The following is a 12,078-nucleotide window of genomic DNA, read 5'->3' as shown; positions in this document are numbered from 1 at the left end:
ATATATATGTGACAAAATTAACTAAATAAAAGAAATTAAAAAGAGTTTGAGCACATTTGCCATTTTTGTCCCTTTGGTTTATAGTTGCCATTTTCATCCAAATATCCTTTAACTTAACAGAAAAAATAAACTAAGTTGGTGGTTTGGATGAAAATGGCAAAAAGTTACAAACGTGGGGGGGCAAAATGGTACAAAAGTATCATTTTGGACGAAAATGGCAAATGTGCTCAAACCTCAGGGACGATTTTGGCAATTAACTCAGAATTTAACTTTACATGTGACATTACATTTTCTTACAACTGAGCTGTTAAAAGATGGTTTTGCATACAGTTTGGATCTTTAGTAATTGGTGGACATAAATCTAACTTTATCATATTGAAGTCCTTTAAATATGGCTGTGTACTGTGTAAAAGTTGGTTTTGACATTTTTTTTTATAAATTTAGTATGTCGTGACGTTAATATTTTCTCCGTTACACTCATTAAACGATTGTTTTGTTGGCTAGAACCCTTGTTGTAGTAAAGGCGCAAGACCAGTTTCGACTTTCTTGATTTCAGAAACAAGCGTTCTCCACATTTTAAGCACATGCATATCAGCTTCATCATCCAAAATAGATTGAAGTTGATCAAGCACGTCATCTGCGGTTACGTGTTGTTGAGTGCTTGAAACAATGTATTCGACAAGTGTGGTTTCTTCTTCACCTAAAACTCGGTTATTTTCTTGGTGTCCTGGATGTACAAACAGTAAACAAGGGTCTACAATCCCGTTCTATATGCTCGAGGGTACAACTTTATGTTACATATCCGCAAGACGCAAGTGTTAAGTGCTGAGTGGGTGTAACTCAAACACTTGACTTGTTTAAACCATTATAGTTATAAAATAATGCTGGTGGTTAATTATTTGTTAATTACACATTTAGCATATGCAAATAACTAATATACAAAATGGCATAGTTGATTACATATCCAAACAAACGGATAAGATGCGTTGTCTTGTTAGGGCACAATTGTCATAAGTTTAATTCAGATCTCAAAAATAGCTGAATCATTCAGATCTGAATGGTTTCGTTAAGATGTGGTTATTTGGTGAACCAAACACCCATACATCTGACCGATTCAGAGGCTTGCCTCTTAATGGAGCCATTAAAAGGTAAACAAACAGCCCCTTAATCTTCATGAAAACTGAGTTTTTAGAGATTATAAAAGATACAGTGTATAATATAAAAATGTCATTTGTCCAGTTTATTTGTCACCATTTTAATAGAAACCTTTTCATGGTGGTGGTGAGTATATAATATATACTATGTATTGGTTGGATTCTAGCTCTTTATTCTAGTAATAAATAAACTTTCAAAGTTTTACAATCAAAACAGCGTTTGTAGTCCAACGGTTAGGATAATTGCCTTCCAAGCAATAGACCCGGGTTCGACTCCCGGCAAACGCATTTTATTTATCTTTTTCTTTGTTATTTTTAAAAGCAGTTTGGAGGAAATTAAGGTCATTCTATCTTATTTTACTTTTTCTTTGTTATTTTTTAAAAGCAGCTTGGAGGGAATTATGGTCATTCTGTCTTTTATATCATATTTATATAGGGGTTCGTTAACGAACAGTTTGTGTTAACGTACGAGATTGAGTTACAACATGCGAACTTCATTTTCACCATGCGATTTTTTTATAACATGCTATTTTCTCATCTTTACATCATGCTATTTTTTTATCTTTCAACATGCGACTTTTTATATTTTACAGCATGCGAGTTTTTAGTTACGAAGTTTATAACGTGCGAACTTCAAATCTCGTACGCTCGTACGATAAGGCATATTGTACATTACACTTTCTCTATTTATATAATGGTATCAACAAATGTTCTTGTTTTAAACTCACAAAGGAAGGAGACAAGATCACTGGCTTTAACATGTTTTCTCCGGTTTTGCTTATTCGTGCTCGGTCCATTAGCTAAACATGAGAAAGCTTGTTTAGAGAATCAACCTGTGTTTATCCCATTTGCTTTTGATACATTTCCTGAACAGGGTTCAGGGGGTCGTGAACAGTAATTTCTTGACCCTTAAGAGTCACTTTGTCTTTAGTTGGATCAGTTTTCCAATTCAGAAGAGGGTTGCGGCGTAGCTTGTTGCCCGTTTTACCTGCCTTTTTTTCTAATTTGTTGTTTTGACATTTTATGTAGTAATGTTATCAAAACAAAAAAAAAAACAAAAAATAGTTATGAAACCGACAACACAGGCAGATCCGGTTTAATCCAGTGAGAGTGTGAGACGGGATTATCAACCGTATTTTTTGCCACGACTTGTTTGAGAAACGCTCATTAGAGAAGAAAAATAAATAATGTTGTCAAATTTTCACAAACATAAAAGGAACAAGTTAAATCAGCCAAAAAAAAAAAAAAAAAACACTTTATTGTATCAAACAGTATATGTGAAACAATCAGTCTACACAAATATTCAATAATTCCTTAACTTGATCCTCAACTTCCTTGCAATATCTATCGCTTTCGGATGCACAGGCCTCTTACTAGAATCACATTGTTCGGTTTCCACCCAACTCATAACCTTTTTCACAAGTAACTGAGGAACTTTTGTAACATTTGACTTTGACTTTGACTTTGACTTTTTCATACCCTTTTCCAAAGCTTTCTCTAAAAACTCCATGAACCAGTTTCCAGCCTCTTTCTCAATCTGCTTCCCGAGTTTTATCGTCTCGTTCAGGCTGCCAGACGAGCTTGAGTGTTTAACGGAAAGTGTTGACTTTTGTTGACTTGTGTGTGATGGGGAAAGTGTTGACTTTTGTTGACATTTGTTAGTTGTTTCGGTTGCTGCTTTGATTGACACCATGTTGGTTACGGCCTGAACAAGTTGGTTATGGAACTCGAGAAACTGATCGAAACAATCTGTTGGGTCATCAGGGTTAGCGGACTTGGTCAACGTTGATAAAGTCCTGCAACACATGTAAAAACTTGATGTTAGAGAAACCAAGATAGACGGGTCGGGTTGGTTGCTGACCTGTCAACATTTTTTTGTCCACTTTTTTTTTTAGTTTTGTAAATAAATAATACGCCAAACAAGATTATAAAAGTTATTTTGTTAAACAATAATCTTATTTACACTGAAATGGATTTAAGCATTTGATAGCACTCTGGCCTTATTTTGACCCATATAGCCTGTTTGACACGTCTGCATAATATAACCAAGAACGATACATGTGTGTGTGTGTGGGGGGGGGGGGGGGGATATTCCACGGTCCTCCCAACCGCCTAGGTGATCCCACCTCGCAGACCGCCACCCAGCAAGCCCGAGTATGGGGGTAAATCCGCTACCGTAGGGGCATTGGGAACGAGCAAGACTCGAACCCGCCACCTCCGGGTTAGAATGCGGGCTGGTGGCCATTGGGCTGACACCCAATGGTTAAGAACGATACATGTATCAACATGGTAGAGGAGGGCGGGTTGGTTTAGATGAGGGCAACCACTTGATTATTGGACCCGTTAAGATAAATTATACACATTTGAAATATAAGAGTAAAATGTCATTTTCGTCCCTAAGGTTTGGCCACTTTTTTTGACTTTTGTCTAAAAATTTGTTTTTTCGCATCTAGATCCAAAAGGTTTAAAATCTTGTCATTTTTATCCGACTCGTAACTTCATCCATTTTTTTAACGTTAAGTCAGGGGTATTTCCGAAAAAAAGATGTATTTCATTAAAAATGTCTAAAATGACAAAAATACCCTTGAATTAACGTTAAAAAAATGGATTAAGTTAACGAGTCGGGTGAAAATGACAAGATTTCAAACTTTATGGATCCAGATGCGAAAAACAAACCTTTGGACGAAAGTCGCAAAAGTGACCAAACCTCAGGGATGAAAATGGTAGTCTACTCAAAATATAATGATTTAGAAGGTTTATTAATTAAAAATACATATTTGGCAATTTTCGAACCGTTTAACCCCTTTAATTCACATTTAATGATTGGACCCGTTTGAGATAAACTACAACCCAAACTGACCCCATCATAAGCAAACGGGTCGAAAATTGCCACCTCTATGATAACGAGTAGGATCAAATAGTCATACTTGAGTGACCAAAGAAGAGTTTCGGAGGCTGAGGCATTTCTAAGCGCTTGAAGGGCAATTTTCTGTGCTCTTTCTTGTTGTTGAACAGCTTCCTATAATGTATGAAATTTAATAAAAGTTATACAAAAATTATAAAAAAAAAAAAGTTTAAGAAACTTGAAGTTACCTTTCCTAGTAAGCTAAGCTTTTGTGGCAGATTAAACGATAAACTGGTTTTCGAAGATGAATGAGGAGAAGACGCTGCTCGTGTACTCTGTGAACTTGTTGGCGCTACACTTTTTGTTCCTAGAATCATAAAAAAAAAATTAAGAAATATAATCATAATACAAAATTTATATGATTTGATCACTGGTAGTTTTGATTAGGCATACTGTATTACCAAGTTAACTTTTAGAGTAAACTTCCGTTTTCTTCCCGTGGTTTGGTCATTTTAACGGTTTTGCTCCAATAGTTTAAAAATAGCCATTTTCCTCCCTGATCTTTCGAGTTTGTCGCCAGTTTGCTCCCTAATCTTTCGAGTTTGTCGCCAGTTTCCTCCCTGATGGAGTTAGAGGCTGGGAGCAAAATGAAGATAAGCTAGAAAAATCAGGGAGGAAAATGACTATTTTTAAACTATTGGAGCAAAACCGTTAAAATGACCAAACCACAGGGAGCAAAACGGAAGTTTACTCTAAATTTTATAACCAATTATAGCAACAAATTACCTATTCAACCCGTATCAAGACATTTTTTGAGGATTTTCAAACAATGTAGATGCGACATCTTATTTGTCATTTTAGCGTATATGTATAAATAAGAAGTACAAGCCACAGGGACCATCTGTGTACTTTTGAAAAAAGTTGGGGACTGAATGTGTTATAAAATGCAAACCACAGGGACCATTCGTGTACTTTTGAAAGACTAGGGGCTAAATCCAAAATTTTGATTAACCACAAGGATCGTCCGTGTACTTTACTCTAAAAAAAAGTACACAAGGCATTTTTTTATAATTTTTCGAAAACTGTTGATTTTGATGTGACATCTTATTTGTCATTTTAGCGTATATGTATATGTATATGCCACATGGCATCTTTTTTTAGCATTTTTAAAAATTAATTTAAAATATAAATATATAAGACGAAAAGTGTTTCGCATATGTGGCATCCGGTGTGGTGACTGGCAAGACAAGATTCAAACTAGGGTAAATTAGTTTTTGAGTCCCTGTGTTTTAGTGGTTTTAACAAGTTGAGTCCAAAAGCAAAAAGTTTAACGACCTGAGTCCCTATAAGCATTTTCTTTAACCATTTGAGTCCTTTTGAGTCCAATTTTTTGGACTCAAATCGTTGTAAAATAAAAAAATTGGACTCAAATCGTTATAAAATAAAAAAATTGGACTCAAAACGTTATAAAATAAATGGCTAGGGACTCAGGGCGTTAAACTTTTTGATTTTGGACTCAAGTGGTTAAAACCACTAAAACACAGGGACTCAAAAAGTAATTTACTCTTCAAACTAAAAGCCCCTAAAAAAAAAAAAAAAAAAAAAAAAAAAAAAAAAAAAACAGATGTACCTACAACAGACTTTAAGGGACTTGTTGATGTCTTTGCATCTTTGACAGTTATTCTACTCTTCTCATCTGAAAGCTTCACCATAGAAGATGTAACACAACTTTTATTTACAATCACTGAAGAACACTTTTTCGCAGGCGTAATATGATCAAAACGCGTCGGTTTCAAGGCCATAGGCGATGCTATTTCACTAATCTCATGTTCTCTTTTCGGTCCTGTAACCCAAGAACTTCTTCTAGCAACCGACACTTTCGTGTTTGGATTCACATTCACATTCATTTTCAAAGGCGTAGAATGATCAAAACGTTTCGGTCCTGTAACCCAAGAACTTCTTCTAGCAACCGATACTTTCGTGTTTGGATTCAGATTCAGTGGTGTACATCGGTCCATTTTCAACGAGCATGGTGATGCACAAACATCATGTTTATCACTTTGAGTTGTAACCCAAGAACCCCTTCTAGTACTACACAACTTTAAACCCCGATTCGGAACCCGATCAAGATTCTTCACTGGTTCAGGCATTCCAACAAACGGGTGGCGGCCAGGGACCGGTTTCACCCCTTTCGCTATCGGAACAGGCGAACCCGCCTCTAATTTTTCGACGAAAACAAACTGGCCAAGCTGGATTTCATTACTGAGGATTAAATCAGGCGGTAAACTTACGTAAACCGAATGCGATGAATCCGAAACTTTTACGCAAAACCCCTGTTTCGGATAAAGATCTTTCTCGTCAAGATCAATCGGCATGATATCTACAACTTGTAATAGTGAATTCCTGTATTCACTTGTGGGTTTCACACCTGAATTCATCCCATCTAGCAGCTTTAACAGCACCCCAGGTGTCAAATTCGTCATTTAATTCTCAATTTTCAAAATTTTTGAAGTTGAAAACAGAGGATTGAACAACTGAACAAAATTAACAAAATTAACAGAATCTTGATCGAACGAGAAATTGGGGGTTTGATTGAACTGGGTTCATGAAATTGAGGTGATTTTATGAACAGAATTTGAAAGAATTTAGGGTTTTAGGGTTTAATTTCCGTTTTACTTGAAATGTTTTTTTCAAGTTTTCGCAAATTGAAAACAGGGGATTGAACAATTGAACAATATCTTGATCGAACAGAAAATTGAGGGTTTAATCGAACCGGGGTCATGAAATTGCAGTGATTTACGAACAGATTTCGAAATAATTCAGGGTTTTAGGGTTTAAATTTCCGTTTTATATGAAAAAAAAATCAAAATTTCGCAAATTGAAAACAGGGGATTGAACAATTGAACAAGATCTTGATCGAACGGAGAAATTGGATGTTTAATTGAACTGGGTTCATGAACTTATGGTGATTTATAACCAGATATCGAAGAAATTTAGGGTTTTACACATCAATTTCACTGTTTCATCCCAATTTTCGCAAACTGAAAACAGGGGATTGAACAATGAATAAGATCTTGATCGAACGGAGAAATTGGGTGTTTAATTGAACTGGGTTCATGAAATTCTGGTGATTTACAACCAGATATCGAAAGAATTTAGGGTTTTACATATCAATTTCACTATTTCATCCCCAATTTTCGCAAACTGAAAACAGGGGACTGAACAATTGAATAAGATCTTGATCGAACGGAGAAATTGGATGTTTAATTGAACTGGGTTCGTGAAATTCTGGTGATTTACAACCAGATTTCGAAAGAATTTAGGGTTTTAGATATCAATTTCACTATTTCATCCCCAATTTTCGCAAAAACAGAAAACAGGGGATTGAACAATTGAACAATTGAACAGCTGAACAACTGAACAATTGAGCAATTGAGAAAGATCTTGATGGAACGAGTAATCTGGGGGCGTTGGATTGAAGTGGGATGATGAAATTGAGGTGATTTTACAAACAGATTTTGAAGGAATTTAGGGTTTTTAGGGTTTGATTTTTTTGAAAAACAGAGAGCGTATATCGGAGCGTTAAATTGGGATATGAAACGGTCATACCTTTGCTGTTGTGTCACGGTATTATTCTTGACTTCTTAATTCATTCATTCTAGGCGGGTAGAGTGCCTTTAACGACGCCGTTTGGTTGTTTGTTTTTAGACGTTTGAATGTGAAGATAGTATGGTCCTTGGAGTTTTCAAGGGTTGACATAAACTCCCCCTGAAGGTTTTGGAAGAATGAGTGAGTGAGAATTACTGAATGTGACGTCTTTTTTAGCATATGTAACATGTTTTGGTTTTTATGGATTGATGAGTCCAGGACAAAGAATGTTGAATCGGTTTGATCGGGGACGACCCTGAGAATTCATGTACTTTGTTCAAGCTCCAAAAAACATGTCATTAGGACTTAACGAAATTGGATATTGAGCTTAATAAAGATCTAAACCTAATGCTAATGGGCTAGTAACTAATTTAAAGCATAAGAATAGTTTTGTAAGTGGGACTGTGTTGGTGTTTGTATATGTATACACTATTAAAAAAGAAATTTTTACGTATACATATCGGGTTCTTTTTAAAAAATAGTGTGCCGTCCGAAATATTGAGCCCTGGCCGGTGGTCCTCCCCGCACACCCCTAGGGCCGCCCCTAGGTTTGATTGGATCGTTGGTTACATGGATTGTTCTATAAGCTTGATTGATGTTTTAGCATAAGAGGTTTGAAGTGGTTTGTCGTGGTATGATTTAGGTTGCTTGCAAGTCGCTTCTAACGTTTGTAGAGACATGGTTACATTTCATGGTATGCATTTTGAGAATTAATTGTAGCTTTTGTTTCTTTCGTTTCTGTATTGCTCCATCCCTTCGCTTCGCTGGTCTTGTTTGTACTCCTTTTTTTATGAATTTTGATGTCGTCCAAAAAAAAAACTATCATTTGTAGAACGTAGTTACATTTCATGGTATACATTTTCGAGAATTAATTATTATTTCCTTATTTAGAGGATAGATAATAACTTGATTTTAAAATTCAAAAATTTGATTTGGAGGATAATATGGAAGTAAACGATTTGGAGTTAATAACATTAATTGGATTTCCCTTTTAGTTTGGTTCAATGTATCTAAACTTGTTACTGGTTTAAAATTTAAAATTTTATATATAAATTTTATTAAATTCTTCCAACATATTATAGTAATTTTAAATTTAAATTACATTTGACTTAGTTTTAAATAAAGTTAGCTAAAATAGAAGTTGACTACATTCATTTTTTTATAATTGTTTCAACCTTATTATCAAGTCTTCAAGTCGAATATCATTAGCCCACTATAAATGCATAGAGGTGGAAATCTTGACCCAAGTGATTAATTTGAGTTTTCTATTTCTCACCAATGGGTTGATCGGGTAATCTCATAAAAAATAGTTAAAAACCGGGCTGTGTTTCTTTGTTCTCTGATGCCTAGCTCATGAAAATGTTATTTTATAGGAATTTTTGACCATGAACTGGGATGACAAGAGTTGTATAACTAACATTACAATTCGGCTTACTAATATCACTATCCATAATAGCTTTCTTATTTTCTCCGGGCCCAAAACTAAAAATAATCAATGGCCATCTTCTTCGAATCTGATTATCATCTTCGTCTCCAAGGTATGAATTTGTCTATGAATCCATTTTTCTTTATTTTGTTTAGTTTTATCGATAATCGTTTGTTTGTTGTATCTCGTAGCCGTTCATCTAGCCGTCGCTAGCTTCTATGTATTTTTGTGGATTTCTACCAAGAAACTTGAATCTGATGTTGTTACAGCCTCTTTAATTCTTGCTAAAATGTCACATTTTGAGCGATGTGTCTCATTGCCAAGTTATATAAGGACATATATATGCTTAAATATAACACCTGAAGTGTCATACTCCCTGAATCTCATTATCAAGTTATAAAAGGTCTCATTGAGTGTCATAAAGTTTAATATTATACGCACCGCTTTCAGATCTCATAAGGTACGTGTTCTTAAATGTATACATTTTCTGTATATTAGTTACTATGAAACACGTGTTTACTATAGTTGTTATTTATATGTCTTACTTTTAAATGTTATCTTTTTTTAGCGTTTTTTAACGATAATACCATTTTGTTGTTTATTACTTGGTGAACTAATAACGACTGTCGAATAAACAAAGCTAAAGTGTTTTACTTAACATCTATTCATACTTTCGTTATGTGATAGATTATTTCACAAGAAGATATACTTTGCATTTTATAAAATGTCGCAGATACGTAAAAGTAAACGGTAAAAGTGCGTCCGTATTGGTTAAGAATCTTCGTACATATACTATTAATGGTCAAACAAGGTTTGTGAATCTATTTTTGATGTTATTGAATAATTTTGTTTTCAATGTATTTTTATGTATGTTACTAATAAATTTTTTGTTCATATATTTTGTTTATGATAATTTTTTGTTCATATATCATTTTTCAACACTGCGAAATTCGCGGGTATTAGCGCTAGTATGTTGAATAGTACATTTTTCTATATACTATCATACTAAAGAATTTAACAATGCGTGTTATTATGGAATTACAGTTTTCTTTTGTCAAAAACAACGTTTTGAAAACTGATCTGTTTGATGAGCCGGTGGTAAATCAGTCCCTTTGATCGAACTAGTCTCAAATATTGATCGTCCATTGTGGTTAAATACACGAAAGACCGAATCATATCCTTACAACTGTTGATCTACATCTCCCCCCACAATTCGTTTGTGTATGGCCATTAACTCGTAATTGAAATGGCGATTTTGTTAACTCATTACGGTTAACATAAATATGTTTGTGTTTGATAACTATAATTGCTAGTTTACCATAAACCTGCAAGTACGATTATAAAAAAATAAAATAAAAATGATCCTGTCCAAAATTAAATATCCTTGCAAACTATAATGGCCTTTTTGTATTTATTTTTCAAAAACGTTGTCAATAACAAAGAAAAAAATGTGAGTGATAAATAATTGTCAAATGATGGCCGCCTTTGATTTTTATGTCAACTAAATACAATCCAATATTAGCAAAATCATATATATTTTGTCAACTAAATACAATCCAATATTAGCAAAATAATGTATATATTTTTTTAATACAAATCAACATTTTCATATTTTGTCATTATGGGAATGGACAAGAAATTATCAATCAGAATTTGGTATTACTTTATGAATATATAACTTGTGATGTGTGTGAGAAGTTGGTCCAGTGATCATGTCCTCCCTAGTGGAGACGGAGGTTCGATTCCCGCTTAGGCTATTTTTGAGGGACATCTGGGTGAAGGGACGAGCAGGGTGTGTTTTCAAGTGAGATTCTTTGCCGTTCAAAAGAAATAACATGTGAAGTTTTTTTTAAATATATTTAAGTGTAAAACAAAAGTTATCAATGTTTTGAAAATTAAACTGATTTTAAATATATTTAAGTGTAAACCAGGTATTTCAATATATTTATTTATTAAGTGTAAACCAGGTATTTCAAAAATGAGAAAGATGTAACATATAAAAGTAGCAAGTGTTCAGGTTTACAAAAGTCGGTTCCAAAATCCAAACCGAACAGAACCGCTAAACCGAAAAATGTTCAATACTAAACCTTCTGGATCTCAAACTAGTCGACTTGCTTCGGTTTGGACAGTTAAGTCAGGTTCAACAGTTTGCAAACACCCCTAACCATTCACTATAAGTCTATAACCAGATGATGCCATAATCAGGGCAACTTTTGTTAACCATGAGAACCATGCCGAAAAACTGACAGGTTATTTGCTATAAAAACCGCACGAAAGAGATTATTAGAGAAACGGCTCAAGGCCTTGAGGCGGCACCTCATGTACAGGCTAATGCGGTAAAAAACCGGATATCGGTCAAGGACTGATATTTGAGATATCGGTAATCGCGGTGGGATATCGGTAATTTTAATATCATGTTAAGTTTTTTATATATGCAATTTAATACTAACAATTCAATATACTCTCCTACCATTAACAAATTAATCTTTTGCAACTTGCAAAACACTAACAATTCTAGCAAGTAGGAACTGATTACGACATAAAACCCTAACATTTAACACTGATAATTAACAATTAAGACTTAAACCACTAATAGAAACAATAAGAAGAAAGACGAACGCTAGAACTAAGGGGCTGTTTGGCAACATCTGAATGGTTAAGTGCTAAATCAATAAGAGGTCTGAACCATTAAGTGTTGAACCATAAAGAGGTCTGAACCATTAATAGCCTGTATAATGCTTGACCGTTCAGAGGCAAATGTCTGACCAATTCAGATTAGAGGTCTTAACCATTCAGACTCTGTATAAATCTTAACCATTCAGAGGCAAATGTCTGAACCATTCAGACATTTGCTCATGAAACAAACAGTCTAAACCATTAAGTGCTGAACCGGTAAGAGGTCTGAACCATTAAGAGCCTCATTAAGAGGTAAGCAAACAGCCCCTAAGAAAAAATGTACTCATATCGGGAAAATCGGTGATATATCGGTCAATATTGCTGATAAT

The 12,078-nt window shown here is 34.5% G+C and overlaps 1 protein-coding gene and 1 non-coding gene across 2 annotated transcripts; one reads left to right on the top strand and one right to left on the bottom strand.

Moving 5' to 3' along the window:
• The first annotated feature begins 1,370 nt into the window (after positions 1–1,370).
• On the top strand, positions 1,371–1,442 carry TRNAG-UCC. Its single transcript has one exon. It is a non-coding gene; the product is annotated as a tRNA-Gly (tRNA).
• A 948-nt stretch (positions 1,443–2,390) lies between these two features.
• Positions 2,391–7,648, bottom strand: LOC110923033. Its single transcript, XM_022167221.2, has 4 exons — positions 5,630–7,648; positions 4,248–4,366; positions 4,082–4,173; positions 2,391–2,950 (listed from the first exon to the last, which is right to left on the bottom strand). The coding sequence occupies exons 1-4, from the start codon at positions 6,480–6,482 to the stop codon at positions 2,458–2,460; spliced, it is 1,557 nt and encodes a 518-aa protein (XP_022022913.1). The 5' UTR covers positions 6,483–7,648; the 3' UTR covers positions 2,391–2,457.
• Positions 7,649–12,078: the final 4,430 nt, after the last annotated feature.

The sequence above is a fragment of the Helianthus annuus genome, chromosome 17 (assembly GCF_002127325.2).
Source record: "Helianthus annuus cultivar XRQ/B chromosome 17, HanXRQr2.0-SUNRISE, whole genome shotgun sequence".
NCBI lineage: Eukaryota > Viridiplantae > Streptophyta > Magnoliopsida > Asterales > Asteraceae > Helianthus > Helianthus annuus.
This window is presented reverse-complemented; position numbering and strand designations above follow the sequence as displayed.

Excerpts from the sequence above, each read along its gene's own strand:
- LOC110923033 (XM_022167221.2), bottom strand. The coding sequence starts at position 6,482 with ATGACGAATTTGACACCTGGGGTGCTGTTAAAGCTGCTAGATGGGATG. Across the intron at positions 4,174-4,247 it reads AGCTTAGCTTACTAGGAAAG|GAAGCTGTTCAACAACAAGA; the intron begins GTAACTTCAAGT and ends CATACATTATAG. Across the intron at positions 2,951-4,081 it reads ACTCTTCTTTGGTCACTCAA|GACTTTATCAACGTTGACCA; the intron begins GTATGACTATTT and ends CATGTGTTGCAG.